Source organism: Pezoporus wallicus, unplaced genomic scaffold (genome assembly GCF_028554395.1).
Source record: "Pezoporus wallicus isolate ANWC-B61680 ecotype Strahan unplaced genomic scaffold, APGP_CSIRO_Pwel_v1 contig_7876, whole genome shotgun sequence".
Classification (NCBI taxonomy): domain Eukaryota; kingdom Metazoa; phylum Chordata; class Aves; order Psittaciformes; family Psittacidae; genus Pezoporus; species Pezoporus wallicus.
In genome coordinates this window covers 292355-314659 of record NW_026641435.1, presented here as the reverse complement: position 1 = coordinate 314659, position 22305 = coordinate 292355, and the positions used below count along the sequence as shown (strand labels likewise).

The 22305-nt window shown below is 46.1% G+C and overlaps 1 protein-coding gene across 2 annotated transcripts; it reads left to right on the top strand.

Annotated features, from left to right (window-relative positions):
- The first annotated feature begins 624 nt into the window (after positions 1-624).
- On the top strand, positions 625-20833 carry CFAP52 (cilia and flagella associated protein 52). 2 transcript variants are annotated; one of them, XM_057423969.1, is made up of 14 exons: positions 625-716; positions 1611-1810; positions 2506-2642; positions 3292-3420; positions 4446-4545; positions 5008-5124; positions 12267-12367; positions 13537-13707; positions 15475-15623; positions 16314-16459; positions 18444-18595; positions 19229-19331; positions 19502-19613; positions 20395-20833. In XM_057423969.1, the coding sequence occupies exons 1-14, from the start codon at positions 665-667 to the stop codon at positions 20568-20570; spliced, it is 1845 nt and encodes a 614-aa protein (XP_057279952.1). In that variant the 5' UTR covers positions 625-664; the 3' UTR covers positions 20571-20833. The 2 variants fall into 2 exon arrangements, with proteins under 2 accessions (XP_057279952.1, XP_057279953.1); XM_057423970.1 differs by lacking the exon at positions 20395-20833 and having other exon boundaries at positions 19422-19558.
- The last annotated feature ends 1472 nt before the right edge of the window (positions 20834-22305 follow it).

Below are 22305 nucleotides of genomic sequence, written 5' to 3'. Positions count from 1 at the left end.
AGAGCAGCTTGCTCCAAGCCCCTGTGTCCAACCTGGCCTTGAACACTGCCAGGGATGGGGCAGCCACAGCTTCTCTGGGCACCCTGTGCCAGCGCCTCAGCACCCTCACACCCTCACCCTGCACCAGAGCGGCTGGGCTGGGAGCTGGGAAGGGGAGCCCAGAGCGGGTGGGTCGTTTCCAGTGTCTCCAGCAGGGATTAAACCTCGGGGCAGGTGCAGGGGTGCGCGGGGCAGGGGGAGGGCTGAAGGCTGGGGAGGGGTTTCCTGCGCTTTCCAAGCGCTAGGAGCAAAGCCCGCAGCGCGGCTCCTCGAGCTGCCGCAGGAGCACAGCGCTGCGCTGGGAGGGCGTGGAACGGGTCCGCTGGAGTGCGTGAGGCCCTTGCAGATGTCTGCGGGTGCCCCCTGCTCTGAGCTGCTGGCCCGCAATGACCGCGGCTCCTTCCGGCCGCAGCCTCCCTCGCTCCCCCGCCCGCTCCCGCCGCTCCCGCCTCCCCTCCCGCGGCTCCGCTGCGCGCTCCTCCGGGACGCTCCGCCCCTCCCTCACCCCGCTCCCGCCGGCCCCGGGCCCTGCTGCCGCCGCCCTGCAGCGCCCCCTGCCGGCCGTGGCGCGGCAGGCCCGGCGCGGGCTCCGGTTGCCGTGGCGCCGCGTGCCGGGCGGGGCGCGATGGCGGAGGAGGCGCGCGCGCTGGAGCTGCGGGCGGCCATCGGCTTCAACGGTACCGCGGGGCGGGGGGGACCCGAGGGCTCGCGGCAGGCGTGGGGCTGCGGGATGGGCCTGGAGCAGCGGAGTCCTTCCTGCGCCCCTCGCCCTTCCTGCGCCCCGCATCCCGAGTCAGGCGGAAAGCGAAGAGCAGGAAACACCTGGGAGCACAGGAGTCTCGTTTCGGAGTCACAGCGCACCCAAAGCCCTGCTCGCGCTGAACATCGTTGTGACAAGGGACCGGCCTCAGGCATCGCGACTTCAGCAGCCGCCCTTTGGAGGCAGCTCACGGCAGCGGGGCTGCTGATGTGGGCTCCCTAGGTCAGAAATGTGCCTGGAGATCCCTCTGTGCTGGAGGGCGCCAGCCTCTTGGCCGGTTAAATGTCCTGGTAGCTGTAGGAAGCACAGCGTGGGCCCAGAAGTGTAGATGTGACCCTTGAGTTGTACCCAGGGTTGTTCTGCTGCTCGGCTTTGGGGGCACGGGAAGGCTGCTGGTTTTGCCCTCCTTGTAAGATAAACTTTGGGGAACAAGTGATTTCCCCTTAGGGAGCAGGATAAGCAAGGCCACTGGCATGGAGGTGTTGGGAGAGGCCAGCCTGCTCTTCGGACTGCCTGCTTCAGGCAGGGGAAGAGAATTTGCCTGCAGGCCCCAGAACCTTTAACAGCCAGCAGCAGGTCATATAGAACCACATATAGACTGCGTTGGGTTGAAAGGACCTTAGAGCTCACCCAGTCCCAGCTGCCTGCTACGGGCAGGGACACCTTCCACTGGAGCAGCTTGCTCCAAGCCCCTGTGTCCAACCTGGCCTTGAGCACTGCCAGGGATGGGGCAGCCACAGCTTCTCTGGGCACCCTGTGCCAGCGCCTCAGCACCCTCACAGGGAAGAGCTTTCTCTCCTTTCTCTTGCAGGGCATGTACCCTTCGGCCTCATCTGCCACCCCAATAAGCAGCACATGCTCTATCCCCTGGGCTGTACTGTTGTTATTCAGGACCTTGACAGCAAGAAGCAGGTTTTCTTGCACGGCCACACCAATAACGTCTCCTGTGTTGCTGTATCTAGGGATGGGGTATACGTCGCTTCTGGAGAAGTGGCTTTCATGGGTTTCAAGGTGGGTAATGCTCTTTTTTTACCTGCATAATCTTGACCAAGAAAATGGAGTTGGCTTGCCAGTGGTGGGAACACCTTTGGTTTACTTTTTCTTTTGTTGCAATACAAATGCGTACAGTGGGAGGATATTGCAGAGAATGGGCAATAGTGGCTATTCCATCGCCTTTATGTTTTTGTAAAGTGTTAAGCCTTCCTTCTAGGACTGGGATAACTAGCCTGAAGTGCCTCTTCATTTCCATCCTTTTTATCTAAAGAGTTGTCTGCCTGTGGCAGCCTAAATCTCATTAGACATTAATTAATAAGTGGTGGTGTATTTAAATTGAGTTCCAGAGCTGCCTGGGGCTTTTTTGGCAGCTAATTAATTACGTGTGGTTTTGGACCTCTAAAGTTCTTTGTGGCTTAATTTTTGCCTATTTGGAAGGACCCTGAGACACCTGGAAGGAATCAAGTATTAGTGTTGTCAGTATTTTAAAACCGAAGTCAATTTTTATTCTGACCTGAAGTAAAGCCACTCAACCGGTAAGCTGGAGTAATGCTTCTTACAGCACCTAATCTGAAGCAGGTTTGTGTCACTGGAGCCCTGGCTGGACAGAAGCTGACTGGGCTCCTTCTAACAGCTTTCCTGTCAGAGAAAGTTTTTACACCTGTGTGCTACATCAGTGTTCTGGCTTTGCCCCCTCCTGCTTTGCACCTCAGGCAGACATCATCCTATGGCATTTCGAGAGGAAGGAGTTACTTGCTCGGCTATCACTTCACAAGGGCAGGGTTGAAGGACTGGCGTTTTCTCCCAACAACCTTTATCTGATCTCGCTGGGAGGACAGGATGACGGCAGGTAGCTATTTCTGCTTCTTGGCAGACAATTTCCACACAATTTCCAACAAGTTGTAGGGCATGGAGGAGCGTTGTTGAGGAGCACTGGCTTCTCCCCACTTTGGCCATCTGAGTCTTTCCACTGCTTGATGTCTCTCCTCAGTGATACAGCTCTGTCCGATGGGAAGCCAGGTGGGTGCTGTGGGCAGAGCATGGGGTATGGGGAAAGATGAAAGTAGCAGCTAATTCTTAAGCTGATGTAATCACCCAGAAACCTCATGGAGCCTGTACAGTTAGCTGGCTTAATGCACTGCCCTGAAAAGCTCTGGATTTCACTGGAGGCCTGCTTTGACAAAAAGGCAAATAAGAGTGGAATGAAAAGTTATTTTAAATCAGATTTAACAAGTGGCCTAAGGTATGATTTGAATCTTGTCCAGCAGAATGAATCTGACAAATGAACATACCTTTGCTTGAGGAGCAAGGGATATAAAGTGCAATTCCACACATTTGTGATAAGGCTTTTATCGGTTAAAGTCTCTGCCAAAGGACTTTCATTGTGTATCCTGGTGGGAACAGACTGCAGGAAAATAGGTTTCATCTTGCTTTTGGTTTGAAGTATTTTAAGTAATGGCAAAAAGCAAGGCTCTTGTAAGCTCCTCCTTGTCCTGCAGCGTAGTTGTGTGGCACGTTGACCAGAGGGAGGCCATCTGCGGGAGCCCTGCCTCGGCACAGAACTCGGGGAACGCAACCGTCGTGGTGTGCTCCAGCTGCAGAGACGAGATGTTTGTCACTGCTGGAAAGTAAGGGTTTCTGTAGATGAAAGAAAGAGGGGAAAGAACCTATGGACCTATTTGCCTTTAGGAGTCTTTCCTGAAATACAGGGTAACTTAAGCAACTGTGTGCTTTTTGCTTGTGTGGTTTTTCTTTTTGCTCTGAATGGACCCACAAATATCCATCAGCTTGTCCCTTTAAGGCATTTCTGCTTGTTCTGCGTAGAACAATATGTTTTAAAAGCAGCCCAAGGGACCCACATGCATCACTTCTGTTTCTGATAGCAGGATTTTGTACTCAGCATTCCCCATGCAGGGTTTAAAACATTTAGTTTCCAGTGTTTACACAAGAAAAGCAGTCACTGGATGGCTCTGAACAATGGTTAATCGATGTAGAAACGATATCTTGCAGGTCATTGGATCATCTCCTGTCCTCACCAGATGCAATGTACAATTGGTCACTGGCTTGGAACAAAAGTTGGTGCAAAAAGGCACATTTGTATGGATCTGAGACAGCCCTCATGTATCTAGCCTGACATTTAAATGTGTTGAGGACCTGCACCTCCCTTTAAATCAAGGGAGGCTTTGGATGCTCTTGGCTGTAGTTGCACTTATGAGTGCTGGTCTTTGCAGTTATAACACTTTGTCAAACATAAGGGTGACTGTGTGGAAAGATTTTATCTTGGCTTGTATTTTGTCAATTAAACTGCAAGAAAGTAGTTGAAAGTGTCCTGGACCATGCTAGGATCTGAGATTTCCACAGTGCATGTGTCTTTGGGAGGTGAAGTGTCAAGGTTGTTACACAGTCCTCCATAATCCTTCTGTATGCATTTGCTGAACCTTTTAAGATTTTTGATTTACCTGGAAAGAGTGACCACAAGAGACAGTAGGAAAGACTGAGACTTACTTCTGGCTTTTCTGATATTGTTCTTTTCCTCCTTGTTAATATTTCAGAGCAATGTAGCCTTGTGAAGGCTTTTTAATTCTTTTAGTAGTGAAAAAACTTGGATGTTTCTGCACATCTGGATTTGATCCCAGTATATTTGTTCTTACAGTAACACTGTTCGAGTGTGGGAACTGGATCTACCCAACAGGAAGATCCACCCCGCTGAATGCCGGACAGGGCACCTGAGGAGAGTGGTCACGTGTGTGAAGGTAAGCTTCAGCCACGACAGTTTGGCTCAGGTGAGCATCTCTCCCGGACTAGAGAAAACCCACAAACTTTGACAGTAACACTAGAAATGCCAGTCACAACTGCATTACAGCAGTGAAGTAACTGAGTGCTGGCTCGTTGCAAGATGGTCTCCCACAGTTGCTTTATCCTGGGAAAGAGCGTTTTGAATGCTTCAAAAGAGAAGCAGCATGTGCTTTATTCACAAGCTCCAAGACCCAGAGAATCCCATTTTTGATTCAAAATATTATTTAGATATGGTTAGAATGCAAAGATTTTGCATTCACATCTTTCAGTATGATGGGATGAAAACACTGGCTCTATCACTTCGGATTAAATCTTGGCAATACCCTGAAATGAAGCTATTTCTACAGCACAGCACTAGGCTTGGGACAAGAGTCTAGCTATCTCACCATGATCTCTTGGGTTTTTCTGCTTTCCTATAGATGGCAGATGATGATAGTTATTTTTATATTGGCACATCAAGTGGTGATGTCCTGAAAATGAATACAAACCACAAGCTGATGACTGACTTTGGGCCCCAGAAGAAGATGTTTAGCTTGGTGAGTACCAGCTCTGCGACTTGATTTTTTCCCTTATCCTCCTTTTGTTTGTAACTGAAAGTAAGGCAACTTCCAGGAGAACCATTACATTGATTGCCTGACTAACCCTTGTTCTGTGCTGTTACTTCTTTGTGAGTGTCTCAGTGTTGAGCTGGAAGCTTGAGACCATTAGCTTGGTCCAGTTTCATTTGGCTCAGAATTTGGGTTTTTCTTGACTCTCACATGTCATCCCACAGACTCTCTTATACTAAATCTGGTAAAAGTCGTAAAAAAGTGAAAAATGAGCATAAAGATGGAACAGTTCCTGATTTTTTTTTTTTAGGGAGATATTAATTGGAATGAGACAGAGGACACTCCTAGGAAGACTGTAGATGTGCTTATTTGAGAGGCTTTCTCACACTTGCTGCTATAGGGTCTTATATTCAGATCTTACAGATTTGTTAAATTTCCTAAGCTGAAATTTTCCAAGACCACTGTTTGCCACAAGAAGAGTGTTTTGGGAAAACTTCAAAATGCTACAATTGCTCTTAAAAAACAAATCCCCCTAGATTTTTGTGTTTGTTCCACAAACCATTCCTCCCCCTTCCTTTCAGGAGGATGTCTTTTTGAAGTTCTGACTCTACCACTGGTGAGGCAGAGGTCTTACTGAAAAAAGTAGTATAGAGAGTGGATTTAAAGAGTTTATTGTAGTGCATATGCATAACTGGGTTGCATAGGGTACATTGCTTCAATTGCTTTTTAACTGCTGAGTGCTTGACTTCATAACCCCAAAGATCTTGTAGTTTAGCTCTTTCTGTCTGTGACTGGGTCTCGTGAGTCTTAGTGTGAGGATCCTGACACAGAAATATCTCCTGAATAAGGAGCTTTTGGTCTTTCATTGTACAAGAATTAATTCTGCATGCAGGGAGCTGCAATGATAATCAGCACCAGCTAGTACGCTTGGGCTTGAGTTCTCTTTATTTGTTGCTATAAAAGACTTGTTGTAGCTTCTCAGTTTGTACCCAGTGGCAGGAGTGAAACCTCAGGAGCTGAAACACTTCCCTGAAAAGCTTTCTTGCATAAGGCTGAATGTATTTTGCAATGTAAATCCAAACCCCTATCTTAGGATGCTGGGTTTGTTGTTTTTTTTTTTACTATGAGGGTGGTGAAACACTGGCATAGTTTGCCCAGGGAGACAGTAGATTCAAGGCCAAGTTGGACGGACAGAGCTCTAAGCAACCTGATCTGCCTGAATACTTCCTTGCTCATGAGAGGGGTTGGACTAGATGAGATTTAAGGTCCCTTCTAACCCAAACCATTCTGGTCTCGATGAGCAACCATGAAAATTATGGTTCCATGATTCCCTTGAGCTGCGGGGGAAGCAATATAGGTGGAAGTACCAGATGTCCTGTTAGGAACGCCATGGGGAATCTGTTCTACAAAGAAGCAGATCTTGTTTCAGAGCAAATACAAGACTAACAAGAATTTTAAGAAAAGTTCAGCAATCAATCCCAAAGAAAAAGCTGCTTTGGGCTTTTTTCTCTATACCTGAACTTCCTTGTGCCACGCACGTACATGCAAACCATGTAAGTGCCCATTCAAAATGTGGTGTTTCTCGTGTTACAAGTGCATGCCCACATCTCTGGGATAACTCAGAGCCACTGAATTCTTTGAAATATATTTCAATCTTTATCCAGAAGGTTGGAGAAGTTATGTTCCCCACCTGCATTGCAGGAATGTAAGTAATTACATTCTGTATACATACTAAGTGACAAGAATGTATTTTTTTTTCCTGATGGAAATTGTAAGTCTGCTGCAGGTCTATACTCTTGAGTACATGTTCCATGCCCTGTTAAGCAAGTCTTCCAGCAGTCTTCCTGCAGGGCTCTGTATCCACACAGGACTTGTGTCCTTTCTGATCTCTGCTGTCTTTCATGCTAACGTCTTGATGACTGAGTATCACCTCCCCTGTTAAGTGCTTGCACCTTGGAGTCCTTTTACATCTAGCAGTGCGTGTACTCTGCCTAGAGTACACAGCTGAAACCACACGAGGTCCTGAACCCCCTTGCCTTTAGGGCTGAGGGGAAGATGCCAAATGCAGTGAAACAAAGCTTCACCAAAAAAATGCTCCTCAGACATTGCTAAAGAAGCAATCAGACAGGGACATTAGCAGGATGCCATGCAATTTGGGTGCTTGAAAGAGGTCCTCAGGCCTCTTGTAGAAAAGCAGAGCTCAAAGCCAGACCACAGGCCAGTCCATGCTGTGAGAGGCTTGATCATAAGGCAAATCCATAGGAACTGAGCCACCACAGTTTGTGGCAGAGGTCTTTGGAGCATTGTGAGCATCAGCTGACGTTGCTTCTGACAGTTAAAAGCTGAACAGGACTACACAAAACACTGACAAGATGCTAGGGAGAAGATCCAGAAGAGGATCTTGTGACAGCCTCCTGCCAGCCTTATGGATGAGACCTGAGCAGGAAGGCATTAATCTGACTTAAATGTAGTGCTCTGTACCAGCAGCTACTTAAGATACAACAATGATCATTTTGGGAAAAGGGAGTGAAAAGGAGATGTTCACACTGGATGCAAATAACAGGTATTCTCTCCAATCTCCTCCTTTACCCTGTCACTTAAAACAGACGTTTCTGTTCAAAGCTCAGCACCATCATCCCTTCTCCTCTTGCTTATTCCTCACTGCTCTCTTCCCTCCCTCTCATTAATGCAGTTTCCAAATGCGTTCTGTGAGTCTATGATACTTGTGAACAAACATTGTCCTCTCTCTGAAAACCTTTTCTCACCACTCACACCAGGGAATTCTGAGGCCATGAAACTCCAAACCTGGAATCCACAGCCACCCCATGATGAGCATATCTTTAAAGAAAGAGTTTAGATACTGTTTGGGTAAGGAGAAGATGTTTATTGAAAATAAGTTTGGTCAGCCTTAAAGGAACTTTGCCTTTAGATATATGAGAATGTGTTTGTTATGAAGACATGATCTGAAGATTTTGTTTGTTTTGAAGAGGAGTGGCAGAATAGTTCACTGGTTTGATGAAGCAACTTGTTTTTCTCATGAGACATCAGAATGGGACAAAGACCAGGTACCTCTGAAGGGAAGGGAATGGGCAGGCTGGATTTTTGCTGGTATCTTTATTTATAATCATACTTCAGAGCAGTGATTTCTTTTGGTAAGACGTAAATAATGGATGGTGATAGTTTTAACCTCCTACATTTGCCACTGCATTTCATCTACAAGAGGTCTGTCAGTAAATAAAATAGAGCATTCATCATCTCATTAACGTGATCTGCTTGACTCTACGACTAACAGGGGCATCTTAGAAAGCTCTCTGTTCCCTCATGGTGATCCAGAGAACAGACTGGACAAAAAAAGAAGCACAATGATGAAGTTAAGGTTGAAATCAAACTCCGGTGATTCTGAGAACTTGGCAATGAATTCGGCCACTTCTATTTGAGTTAAGTTTTGGTTTTCTGTCTCAATAATACCCATTTTCCTCTCAAACTGAAGAACTGAAGAGAATACCTTGGCAAATCAAAGCAGTCTTGGCAGTGTTGCAAAACCTGTAATTTATCAGCAAGTAGCAGGGAGCTGCAATCAGATAAACTCTGTAGTCAAAGGTTTGATTTTTAATGCCACCACCTGCCACAGTGCTCAACCCAAAGGGCAGTCGGGATGTGAGTCTTGTACAGGAAGAGCTGCAAACCAGTAGATCAGAAGTCAGTTGGTGAGGCTGCAAGAACAGGGCAGTCGCAAAATGCTGCCAGCAGCTCATAGGAAATTTTTGTGAACATTGTTCTGCTCGTGGATCATGTTTCTAATTCAAAAGAATTCTTTTGTTCTCATGCTTTTGCTCAGAATATTTGCATGAAACCTGGCTTCCAGCCAGGTGGTGTTGTGACAGCGTGGCATAAAATCCTTGCTGGAGGTTGTGTTTTCCCAGTGATCAGCCCTGATACTGCAGGAGACTGTGGATGTGCTGCTGGTGGAGACAGACTGATGAGGAAATCCAGTGCAATTAAATTACAAATCAGGATTAGGGGGGTTTTATCTTTTTTTACTTTTTTTTCCCCCACAATCCACATTTATTTGTTCCTGAAGTCAAACAGTCCTTCAGCTGATGTGCAGATGGGTGCAAGGATGCTTGGAATACCCAGTTACCTATATCATAATTATTAGGGGGTTTCCTTCAAAAAGTATAAGCAAGACTTTAAAAACAACCAGTTGCTGCTATTTGATTGGATTATTGAACCAAAGTATTTTTTCCAAATTCATCAGACCTTGTCTGTGACTTTAGAACGATCCTTTCTGGGTCTCAGCAGCTCAAATGTCCATTTTATTTTCTCTTCTTTCTTCCCTTCCTCTCTCGCCTTCCTTACAGCTTCAGTCCTTTCCAGATATAAAACTAGCATTCTCTGGCTTTCATTCTTTTAAACACTCTGAAAGTGTTTAATCCTAAAAATTCACTTTGGGGTTAGGCCAGATGAATGCTTGAATAAAGCAAGAATGCTGCGTGGTGCTGGTCAGGGGTCAGGTTTGATCACAAAGTGCCGACTCCTGTATTTGTTCAGAAATCACAAACCAAGCCCATGACAGTGTCTCCTTCCCAAAGAATAAATAGAGAATTATTCTGATTTGCCTCTTGGTTATTACTTTTTGAGCATTCACGTCTTTGTGCTTTCACAACATGGAATGCTAGAAAAAAAATCCATCAGGCGGAAGCTGTTCTTTTCACTTGAACACATTTTTCTCCATTAGCTGGGGCTTAAAGAAGAACCAGCGTGATGTGAAAGTGCTAGTCCTCTCAGGACACTTGGCAAGACTGCTCATTAACTTGGGCAGTGGCCAGTGGTGCTGGAGTCTCTATTGGAACTTCCAGAGTCACTAAACAGACTCATTACAAGTCACAGGGAGCCTGGAGCTGCTCCCAGCTGGCCTGTGCCTCTTGTACCCACCTGCTTCGTGCCAGGGCTTAGTGTTCGGATGACATAAAGCTCCTTTATTGCCTTTTTTTTATTAGTAATTTCCATTTCACTCATGCATACATTCCCCCAAGCTAGCAGGGACATTTTCTGGGAGAGTACTAAGATTTAACCCCACAAAAGTAGTTCCACCCCTCTTGCAGCCAATTTTGGGGTCTCTCAGGTTTTCAAGAATCCATCTGTTGTCTAGTATACAGAGGAGTAATATTGCTTTACAGAACTGAAGCAGAGACTTGACTTTTCTTATACTTGAAATTTTGTGGCAAGGCTAAGGGCAAAGTTGGTTTGTTTTGTATTTACTGTAGTCTGTTACTTTGACCATGAAAAAACATTTCTCCTTTTTCTAATGGCTGACATCCTGTTGATCTGCTCATCTCAGTAAATAGAAGCATCAACCCATGTTGATGATGGGCTGCCTAATTTCCAAAGCTTTTCAGTGACAAAGGTATTTTATTACTAATGGGTGGGAGAAGGATTTGCACTGATTTGGTGGCCTTCTATTATGAGGCTATGGAACTGATGGACAGGGCAGAGCAATTGACATCATCTACCTGGACTTGTGCAAAGCGTTCGACTCTGTCCCACACGACATCCTTGTCTCTAAATTGGAGCGACATCAATTTGATGGATGGACACTCAGTGGATAAAGAACTGGCTGGATGGCCGCACACAAAGAGTCGTGGTCAATGGCTCAGTGTCCAGCTGGAGACCAGTAACGAGTGGGGTCCCTCAGGGGTCGGTGTTGGGCCTGATTCTGTTCAACATCTTTGTCACTGACGTGGACAGTGGGATTGAGTGTGCCCTCAGCAAGTTTGCCGATGACACCAAGCTGTGTTGATACCCTGGAGGGAAGGAATGCCATCCAGAGGGACCTTGACACACTTGAGAGGTGGCTGATGCCAACCTTATGAGGTTCAACCAAGTGAAATGCAAGGTCCTACACCTGGGTTGGAGCAATCCCAGGCACAGGTTGGGCAGAGAAGAGATTCAGAGCAGCCCTGCAAAGAAGGACTTGGGGGTGTTGGTTGATGAGAAAAATGAACATGAGCCGGCTTCAGTGTGCACTTGAGCCCAGAACCCCCCCATGTCCTGGGCTGCATCAAAGGAGCGTGACCAGCAGGTCGAAGGAGGTGATCCTGCCCCTCTACTCTGCTCTCGTGAGACCTCACCTGGAGTATTGTGTGCAGTTCTGGTGTCCTCAACGTAAGTAGGACATAGAGCTGTTGGAGCAAGTCCAGAGGAGGCCACAAGGATGATCAGGGGACTGGAGCACCTCCTGTATGGAGACAGACTGAGAAAGTTGGGGCTGTTCAGCCTGGAGAAGAGAAGGCTGCGTGGAGACCTCAGAGCAGCCTTCCAGTATCTGAAGGGAGCCTGTAAGGATGCTGGGGAGGGACTCTTCATTAGGGACTGTAGTGACAGGACAAGGGGTAATGGGTCAAACTGAAACAGGGGAAGTTTAGATTGGATATAAGGAGGAAGCTCTTTACTGTAACAGTGGTGAGGCACTGGAATGGGTTGCCCAGGGAAGTTGTGAATGCTCCATCCCTGGCAGTGTTCAAGGCCAGGTTGGACAGAGCCTTGGGTGATACGGTTTAGTGTGAGGTGTCCCTGCCAATGGCAGGGGGGTTGGAACTGGATGATCTCAAGGTCCTTTCCAACCCTAACTGTTCTATGATTCTGTGATCTTTCAGGCAGGGGGAGAGGCCCTGGGACATAGAGGATCTGTCCTAAAAGCCGTTGGAGGAAAGGACACTTGGGCCAAGTTTTATCCTGTGTTGTTTCCCTGTCAGATAGATGAAGAATCAGGGGAAGGCAAACTGGAGGCACTAATACAAAATGTGTGTGTTGCTTGCTGGGATGAGGTAAGGTTATGTAGGCTCTTTCATGGTCCCAGCTGCTCTGAAGGATCCATGATGATACTATTTACTCGCTCCACATACTGTAGTAGTTCATGTATACCTGTAATTAGTAGCTCTTTTCTCCCTTCCCCCTCCAGAGGGTCACTCTTTAGCCTTGGTCAGTCAAAGAATAGTGATAAAGCCATATTTGTGTGACACCAGCACCATCAGGAGCACGATGGAGGCTCCGTTTGCATTTTAGCATGGCTGCAGCAATAACAAGACTCTGCTTCCATCCAATTGTGTTTTAATCCTGTTTTCTCCTAGGGAGTCACAACTCTGGTTTTGCTGAAGACAGGAAATTCAATAGTCGGCACCGGAGAAGGGATTGTAGCTCTCTGTAAAGGCTCAGACTACCAAGTGATGAAGTGAGTTAGCAGATGGGAGAATCAGGAGGGTAGAGCTGACACTTCCCCAAAGGGTCACAGTATAAGAACCCATCATCTCTACAGAAAGGCATAATCCAAGCAAATCTGTTTTTCAGTCCTGCAGACAGAGCAGACAGCATGGTTCCAGTGTAATGAAGTTGGAACCGACTGAAACTCATTGCCTGCCTTTGCACAGAAGTGAATTCATCATTCATTTTAAATGACCCTTGCTTCCTTTTAGGCATGAGTCGTCAGATCCTAAATTGATGCAAACTAAAATTATGCCAGCTGAGAAAGAGTAGTATTTGCCATCTGCAAAGGGTTTCTTGGAGAACATGGGATTGTAAATGAAGGCTCTGCTAATTTTATAGGCTCATGTCTGGCAGTGCTGGAGTAGGTGCAAAGCATTTTTTTCAGCCTACAAAACAGAGTACTGCAGGTGTCATTTCCCCACATGTGATTTGCAGACTGGATTCACAGCTACTGTTTCTACATTGTTTTGAGTAGCCAGCTGAAGTGTACAGTTCTGCAAAATCAGCTTCATACAATTTAAACTATTCCCAAAAGATCTGTACTGTCTGGAAATATTCTTGAACATGAGATATTTAAGTGCACTTGAGCAAAAAATGTCAGCAAAGATGCTGTTTCCTTAGGCCCTGGTCCAGAAAACAAAATCTCCCAAGCATTGTGTTTGCAAGGCCTGGCAGAGTAGCAGGTGGGAGAGGGAAGATCATATGAAGTATTAACAGGTGACTGGCTTTAAGCTGCCAGAGGGGAGACGGAGATGAGCTCTTAGGCAGAAGCTCTTCCCTGTGAGGGTGCTGAGGCGCTGGCACAGGGTGCCCAGAGAAGCTGTGGCTGCCCCATCCCTGGCAGTGTTCAAGGGCAGGTTGGACACAGGGGCTTGGAGCAAGGTGCTCCAGTGGAAGGGGTCCCTGCCCGTGGCAGGGGTTGGAGCTGGAGGAGCTTTAAGATCCTTCCAACCCAAACCAGTCTGGAATTCTGTGACTGGGAATGAAATATTAGTCCTGAGCACTTTCTTGTGTAATGGTATCACAGACTAATATGGAGCTTTCTGGGGAATGAAAGTCAAGTCAGGGGGAAAGGGAAGACAGAAAAAAAGTACATCAGGGTCAATGTCAGGCCAAACTTCTGCTTTCTCTTAACAGGAAAATTCAAGTTCAAGGTGGTGTCACTTCCCTGACATGCAGAGGTCAGGGTCACCAGTTCCTTATAGGGACAAACAAGTGCCAGATTTATCGAGTTAACTACACTGAGTTTAAAGAGGAGCTGATTGCTGCCTGTCACAATGAAGCCGTCCACGATATTGTTTTTCCTTTGTGAGTATAACTGCCTGGGATGCTTTTAACCAACAAGAACCCAAAGCCCATTAACATCCTTACGGTTTATACTGTAACCTGCATGGGTGATGGTGAGCAGCTGCTTGAAAGCAGAAGGCAGCAGCTGAGTTTGAGAGGTGGAAAAATCATTGATTTACAGAAAGTATTCTAAATAAAAATACTAGAATTATTTATGTTTAGGTAATGGCAGCAACGGAAACCTCCCCCTTTGCTCCTAGGGTTAGTGCTGTGAGACGTGGGTCTCTTAGTCTGCCAACAGTGTGAATCCTGAAACTGCTTTTGTGTACCCTGCTGCAGCTAGAGTTTGTAGAGGTGTATGCTCTACTATCCACCTGTCACATCACCTGAAACATGACTAACGGGGCTGTTCAGAGGCTTTTTGTGTCTCTCAGCCTCCCTTATGATTTCATGATTGACAACACGGCATGTTGCATTAAATTTGGGGTTTGTGATGGGAGATGCTGGGTGTGCTGGTGCGTCCTCTGCCTGCTTTTGTCTTGTGAACAGACAGCAAACATTCCCTCTTCCTGTATAGAAGGATCATGACACATTCCTTTTAAGAAGCCCACAGTGGATGGGTTGTTTTCTCTCCAAACAGAGAATGGGAGCTTGGTCCCAGTGCAGGTTTTTATTTTTGGCATGTTGTTATTGCATCGCTTCTTGACACAGCACAAAGGATCGTGTCTTACCAAGGTACAGCAGAGTGCACAATGCAGGATGCCCCCATCCATACTGTCACCAGCCTAAAAAATACTCATCCTTCTGATGTAGTGAGGAAATCATTTGGAGCTTTAGGGTGACCTGATGCTACTGGACCTGACTGGTGCATCTGTGTCTCAGAGGCATCTGGATGAAGCTGGATTTAGTGATGATTGCAACAACTGTCCCTGCACAGATGTTTAAAGTTTCTGTCTGTTAACTTCTCTTGAACAAAGCATATCACTGATTGGGAAATACATGCTTAATTCCCTGTTCTGGCTTATTTGGGAATACTTGGATTGCTGGTGTTCTCCTACTTTAGATAGCTGCTGCACAAGCTGGGCTTGAAAGGGGCCACACTTCTGTTGTACCAGTTTTCTCTGTTCTGGTTCATCTTTCCAGGCATTGATGGTGGCGTTGAACAAAAGCTTGCAGTACCTTTCTAGATTTCACTTTGTGCCCTATCCCTAGGACATGTGGTTTAGAGCTTATTTCAAAGCATTCGCTCCCATAGCGTTTGGAATCCTGCAGGGTTTTTTTCTTATTCAAACATGTATAACAAGTATGTTACAAACAGGCTTTTGCCATTGCCTCTATTGCCTTCAGCAGTGTTGAATAGGAATCATCCAGTAAGCAAGATAAAAAATGACATCTGTACAATATGAAGCTGCTGTTAGCCCCTGATGTTAAATCTGGGCACGCAGCACTTCTATACCCACTTTTGTGGCTGTAATATACAACACGTGAAGTTGTTCAGAGATTGAATATGGAGAAATAAATGTCATAAGTTCAAAAAAATAGAGTTATTTTAGTTTCACTTTAAATGTTTCTTAAAATGAATCCTTGAGTAGAAATCAGAGCAGGGGTATTTTATGTGAGAGAGGTGATCCTGTGAAAAAGACCTTTGACTTAACCATGGTGGTGCCTATTGGGAAGATTACAGCTGCACTGTAGCAAGAGCAGAGCTTCAAAGGATGATTTAAGATCTGACAAAGAAGCATTTTCTGTATGCCCCTCCTCATTATCTCTGCTCTCTGAATTCTCCAGTGGAATTTCTGACTTGTTTGCTACCTGCTCCGGAAATGATATCCGAGTGTGGCACACCCCAGAGAACAGGGAGCTCCTACGAATCGTCATCCCCAACGTGACCTGCCATGCCATTGAGATTATGAGGGATGGCAAGAGCATCATTTCAGGTAGTGGTCAGTCCAGACCTGTGGTCAAGTACAGTCCTGAGGTGTTTGCCAGATTTAATAAGCATCTGTGTGTTAGAATGAAGAGGAGATTGAATTTGGAATGGACTGAAATTCAGTACATCTATCTCTTGACCCAAGGGCATCTTTGCTTGCTGCTGGTCCCATGAATGCTGCTCACAGCCCCCAGTATCTCAGGGCTGTAGTTAATGGTGTACGTGGAAGGCAAGGTTTGGCCACCTTGTTTTGGATGTGAATTCCAACAATTCATCCTTATTCCAGCAGTTCAGCCTCATTCAAAAGCCCTAATTCTGAACTATTAACCTTGGTGTATGCACCAGCTGTGTCTGTGGAGCACCTTTTGCATAAAGTTCCCACCCATTGCCATGTGCAGATTGCTTACACAGAACTGCAGCAGCCCTAGAGCAGCAGTGCTTTATTGTTATCAAACCAATTTGTCCATAGACAAAAACAAACAGAAATCAGAAATTAAATGTTAATAGTTTATTTGTGTCTGCAGCTCTGTGGGCTCACCTACAGTAGGGTGGTTTTCACATGTATACTGGTGATCTAGTATGGCTGGGCCTTATACAGGAACTCAGTAAGAAAACAGGTTCATTTGGGAAGGAAAGAGAGGTAATAATATGAGGAAATTTTGGGCACCTGCGTAATTTCTGTCTGTATATCCATCAGCTTGGAATGACGGGACAATCCGTGCCTTCACGCCGGAGACTGGACAGCCAATGTATGTAGTGAACCATGCCCATAGCTTGGGAGTGACGGCAATCGCTGCTACAAATGACTGCAAATGGATCATTAGTGGAGGAGGTGAAGGGCAGGTAATTTTTCCTTAAAAGCCTGGAGCAGCTTTGTGTTCTCATCACAGGCCCTGCAAGTTGCCTGTAATGCTCAGTCAGTACTGAACTCTCCTTAGCTTTCACTCGAGCAGAGGACTGAGTTGGAAAATACTGGCTTTGGATATCTGCAAAATTCTGCTCTCAGAGGGCAGAATGTAAAACTGTGCCCTGGTTTCTTCTGGCAGAGTAGTTCTGGAAATCCTTCTAATGCAGAGTATGTTCTTCATGCTTTTTGCTCATTTGCCTCTCCCCTGTATTTTCTTATTGTTAGTCATTGTTTGCAAGCCTCTGTCTAACTGTATTCTAGCACAGATCGTCCTTCTGTCCTTGTTTTGGAAGTCCTGGTCCTGTCCAAATTGACCCATAAGAATTCATTTAGTAGCACAAATTTCCCTTTATATTGCTATAGTGTCTATGGGGTAACATCACACTGTGCAGTTCAACAGTCTTTCTCCAGCCATACAATACAAACACCGTGTATTTTGGCTACTCCATGTATTTCATATTGCAGTAGCCCTTTTCACTTTATAAAAGTGACACTCCTTTCCTAATGTTTAAATCATTTAAAGACAGGGGGTTTATTTCTATTAGAAATAGATAAACTTGGAAGGCTCATGTTCAATTTCTTGCCTTGTTTTGGACTTCCTCTGCAGCCTGGCAGACCCTTCGGAACAAGACACTGCATTGTGTGTGGATTCCTGATCGCTATTTAACTGCTCTGTGCTTTGTTTGTGTCCCCTGCTCTCAGATGCTCAGTGTGCCGTGCTGAAGATGGCACGGGAAACCTTGAAGAGGGAGGAACTGAACTTAGGTCTTCCAAATCTCATGCTAATGTCCTAATCCTTGAATCATTTTTTGGAATCATTCTGCACCTCAGCACTCCCCCAGAGCAGTGATGGCATCACTGCCTTATCTCACTGCATAAAGACATTAGGGATGATGAGCAACTTCAACCCTTCACTGAGAAATGAACAGTGAAGTACCTTGGATGATTAGTGCTAGAGAATGCAGAAGATGGAGGACCTAGATTCTGTATCAACACCCTCAGAAGGGCACAGGCTCTGGTTAGTTCATTTCTGAATTGAAAAGACAGCTGAGGCAGAACTAAAGCTAAAGGTTGGCAAAGAAGAAATGAGAACTGCAGGGGAGCACTTGCAGTATTCATTTGGAACACAGAAAAGGTGTTACTGAAATGCTAATGGTTTGGTCAAAATCAGTTCTTGGAAAGCTGTGACTTTCAGGGTGGCTTAAGGGATCTGGATGCTGTGATCATTAAGCAAGAGGGAACTGGACACCCAGATCCCATAGTTAACTCAGTAACAGACTTGAAAAGGTGGAAGGTGAGCTCCATGTTTCAGCTCTACATTTTCATAAGGATTTGACCTTAGGGGAATGCAAAAACGAATAGATACCATTTAGTTTGGCACTTGTGGGGCAGTAAATGCAAGGTGTAAAGGATCAAGTCCTCAAAGCAGGAAGATTTTTGCTGTTACCACCACGGTAAAAGAGGTGCTTTCAGGCCCATATTTCACATCAAAGCTTTAAAGAGCTGTTTGTATTTACTTACTGGCATTCTGTATAGCACAAACAGGAAGCAGGTTTTTTCTGTTCCATGTCAGAAGCCTTGCTCCTTGATCTTTAAAGCACGGCTGGAAATGTATCACAGACCAGATGCATTTTCCTGATGGAGAGATGAGTAAACTGAAGCATGGGAGAGTGGGAACTTGGCAAAAACAAGGTCTGGGGTTAATGGTTGGGAGTTCCTGAACCAGGGAATTATTCTCTCAAGAACGCAGTTTACTTTTGTGAGTCAGCTGCATGAGTGCCCACAGGAGAACAGAGACAGGCGGTTGAGATGGAGTTGCTGTATGTCCTAAAAAGAAGAGTAGAGGGAAGCCGTAGGCATCCTCCTGAGCTCAGTCAAGATCACGTGGTACAAGAGCAGACGTCTGTTGCTGGTTTTCAGGTGAGGGTCTGGGAGATCCGTGAGATGACTCAAAAATTGGTGGAGGTTCTGAAGGAGCACGTTTCTGCTGTCTCCTGCATTAAGGTGAAGAAGGACAACCGAGAGTGTGTCACAGCCAGCCTCGATGGAACGTGCATCATCTGGGATATTGCGTAAGGAGATAGATAAGTAGTGCAAGGCACTTGGAGTGCTGGTAGTGTCTCTGTTGGGGCACTGTGCCCTACTGGGGATACCACAAAGTGAGGAGTAGGGGAAAAGGAGCATTAGGAGATAAAAACTACTGGAAAGAACAATCAAGTCAGGGAATGTAGAACCTCCAATGCAAGAAACTTCTCAGAAAAGTTTAGACAAACATTTGTCTCAAGTCCTTTGCCTCTACTGGCTCCTGCTTGGCCAAGGGGGTGGAGTAGGTAACTTCCTCAGTTTCCCACTAGCTCTGTTCTCCAGCACTTCATGACTCACATTGAGCTATTGCAGATCTGCAGGCTTTCTGCACTGTGTGAGGGATAAGGAAATTTTCTGCATCATGGATAGCACCTGGAAAGCATCCTCAATTAAACTAATTCATATGAGAGTAGATCGGAAATCTTATAAGGCAGCTGTGATGGGGAACAGAACTGTTAGAACAGAACCCTCATAGGCTTCATGAACTCCTGAACTCAGACCAGTACCTGAAAATATCCAAGTAGAGAGATCTGATGCATAGCACAGGCAGAAATAGTTCAGACAGCCAACATTTGTTTTTTGACCCTATTGCTCTCTCCTGTTTTGGGGGTGTTTTGCAGGCGTTTTGTGAGAAAACAAATGTTTCTAGCCAACACATTGTTCAAATGTGTGTGTTACCATCCTGAAGAATACCAGGTCATCACCAGTGGAACAGACAGAAAGGTAAGTAAAACTGCAGGAATTGCGTCTGCAGTAATCCCAAAACACAAAGTCTGACGCTTGTTACGTGATGAAACTTTTGTACCTCCCCAGAGCATTGTGTTACAGGGCGGTGCTGAAATCCATGAGCTTTTCCTGCACATCTGAGCCTTCCTTTCTGCTCTGCTCTCTAGATTGGATACTGGGAAGTGTTTGATGGCTCTGTCATCAGAGAAGTGGAAGGCTCTGCATCAGGTTCCATCAATGGGATGGACATCACATCAGATGGGGCATTCTTTGTCACAGGTGAGTGGGGGATAAAACTAGAAAAGAGGAGGTCATATTAAGACCAAGGATCTCACTAAAGAAAGGGAAAACTAGAAGGAGAGGTCAGCAAAAGGGGAAAAGCAAATGAATCACTGAAGAACACTTATGAAAAGGCTGTGGGTCAGCCTTGGGAGATACTGTGGTTCAGCTGTGCAAGATGTAATATAAAGGTGAAGACAAGGTTCAAATGTGTTCCAGGGAGTACAGGGCTTCTCCTTGGCCTGCTCCTCATTTAGGTCAGTGTTCACTGTGCACTTGAATGATTTGTTTCAATGTCCCACTCCAGCAGCCTGGCAGTCTCCATCAGTTTACAAGTGGGAATGGCTGCAGACTCCATCCAGCCCCAGGCTTGCATGTTCCTCACCACCGTGCCATCCCTTCTGGAACCAGCCCAGAGGAGCTGGGGCACTGTGGATATTGGCTGTAGTTCAAGAGCACGGATTTGGTGTCAGTACCGGTTCTTGTAGATTAAGCTGGTAAATGAGTGTTGGTTGAAAGCATTTTGCAGGTCTCCAACTTACTGGTAGTAGTTCCTGGCCATAGTTCACTGTGATCCACTGGTGCAGGTCCTGAGCGCTCCACTGGACACTGACTCTAGTTTGCTTGAAATTAAGTAGGTTTTGCCATAATGCCCAATACAATGTACCCCAGCCTTCCTAAACACAATTGGTGCCTAAGTATTCCTCTGCCTGTAACACGGGGACAAAAGACAGCAGAACTCCAGCAGCAATCGTTTGTTCTCCCTCTGTGCCCAATGCAGGTGGCGATGACCATCTGGTGAAACTGTGGGACTACAAGGAGGGCGCAGTGACTCACGTTGGAGTGGGCCATAGTGGCAACATCACCCGTCTCAAGATCTGCCCTGGGAAGAAGAACATTGTGAGTGTGAGTGCGGATGGGGCCATCCTGCTCTGGAAATACCCAGACTTGCACTAACAGCTGGCACAGGAGCTGCCAGGCTGCTGCTTCCTTGGCCATTCCCAGGGATCCTTTTCTCTTCCAGCTGAGGTTGTTTTAAGCATTGGTAGTATTTTTATGCTCTCTGATACATATTTACCAGATCCTCTTGCTTTCACGTGGTCTCTCTCTTCCCTACCATCTTCTGTTCCTTCCTTTAATGAATCACTTGTGTTAATTCACTCTTCTCTGTTCATTTTAATTTGCCTGGTCCTGATTAAAGAAAAATCCCTCAGTTCCAACTCAGGCATTTAACTGGGAAGGTTTCTTGAGTCAATTTTTAAATCGGCGTTCACACAGGAATACAAGGGTCTTGGGGTCCTTCATTTACAGCGTCCAATTCAAAACTCTCTTCACGGGCCAGGTTTTGAAGAATGAGAGTGCAGTCACTTCTGAATATGCCTGGATGTTTCCAGCTGGACACACTCACAGTCCTGCTCATGGGCCTATTTTTTTTGAACAGCCTCCAAATTTGTATGAAATATGTATTTAGTCTGAGAATGAGTGCCCAGCATCATACCTGGTATTGAAACCAGCAGCTCTTAACATACTATTTGTGTAAAGCTCAGTGTAGGCAGCCAGCCTGTGAGGTGCTGCAAGTGAAGTAAATACTGCTTTTGCAGGCATTGAAGGCCTGTGAGAATTCTGGCATAAATGAAATTGGTAGCACAGTGTTTCATTCCTCAAATGTCTGTTGAGGCTTACAGATATTTTAGTTAACTAAGATGATGATTTACAGGCAGTGTCAACTAGATATTGTCATACCTATATTGACATCATTAGCTGTTCTGGTAGTGATGGGGGATAGAAATTTAAAGGTATGACTATTTATTATCCTTTATATGCCACTAAATGTATTTACTGCTCATAGCACCATAAGGGTGGGTCATTGTGGACAGGGTTGGAGGGTATCTGTGCACCTTACACTGTCTATCAAATAGCTCTTATTAATGAATATTTAGTGACAGTATTAAGTAATTCTTCCTCTTTGTCTTTGGAGTCAAGACTTGATGCTGTGCAGCAATAAGCGCTCTGCCAGGTTTTACAGGCTCTGCAGCAATGTTCGCTGTGGTTTGAGAGGCAGGATCAAACTGCTGGAATGTGGGGTTGACAGGCCACACATTTGTGCTTGTGTGGGAGGAATGAGAACAGATGTGGAACCAATGAGAGGGGACCAGGCAGTGCCAAAGACCCATGTCACTACCAGCTCCCCATGCTCTCCAAGGTGCACAGTTTTGAGATGCAGATCCCTGTGCAGCAGAGTCCCATCTCATCAAAGCAATTCCATTCCCATCAGATCACACCAAACCTCCAAGTACCCACTGGGAAGGAAGAGTCCTGTTCTGCTCTGGCTCTTCCTGGGGTGTAAAGACCAAAGCCTCTCACACTCCTCCTGCACTAGCTGGTTCCTCACGGCTCGGGCAGCAAAGCGAGACAGACATTCCTGACTCACCTGTCCCCCTCCCCACGGGGAGGCTCAGGCCCTGTATCTGTCACCTCACAGACTGGCAAATAGCACACAGATTCTTTGCAGAAGTTTTGTCCTGCCCATTGTTCTGTTCAGTGGGAAACAGCATCCCTTTAGTGAAACCAAATTTTAAGCATGGGCACTAGCTGAATTCACTTGCTCCGGTGTGGGCAGCTGCTGTAGGTCCCAGCTGCTGTAGGTCCCTGCCCAGGGTGATGTTGGTAAGCTGCAGCAGCAGCACAGCAC

What these genes read in the sequence shown, in the direction of transcription:
- CFAP52 (XM_057423969.1), top strand. Translation starts at nt 665, where the DNA reads ATGGCGGAGGAGGCGCGCGCGCTGGAGCTGCGGGCGGCCATCGGCTTC. An exon ending in GTGGAGGAGGTGAAGGGCAG is followed by an intron (nt 16,460 to 18,443) that starts GTAATTTTTCCT and finishes GCTGGTTTTCAG; the next exon opens with GTGAGGGTCTGGGAGATCCG. An exon ending in CCAGTGGAACAGACAGAAAG is followed by an intron (nt 19,332 to 19,501) that starts GTAAGTAAAACT and finishes TCTGCTCTCTAG; the next exon opens with ATTGGATACTGGGAAGTGTT.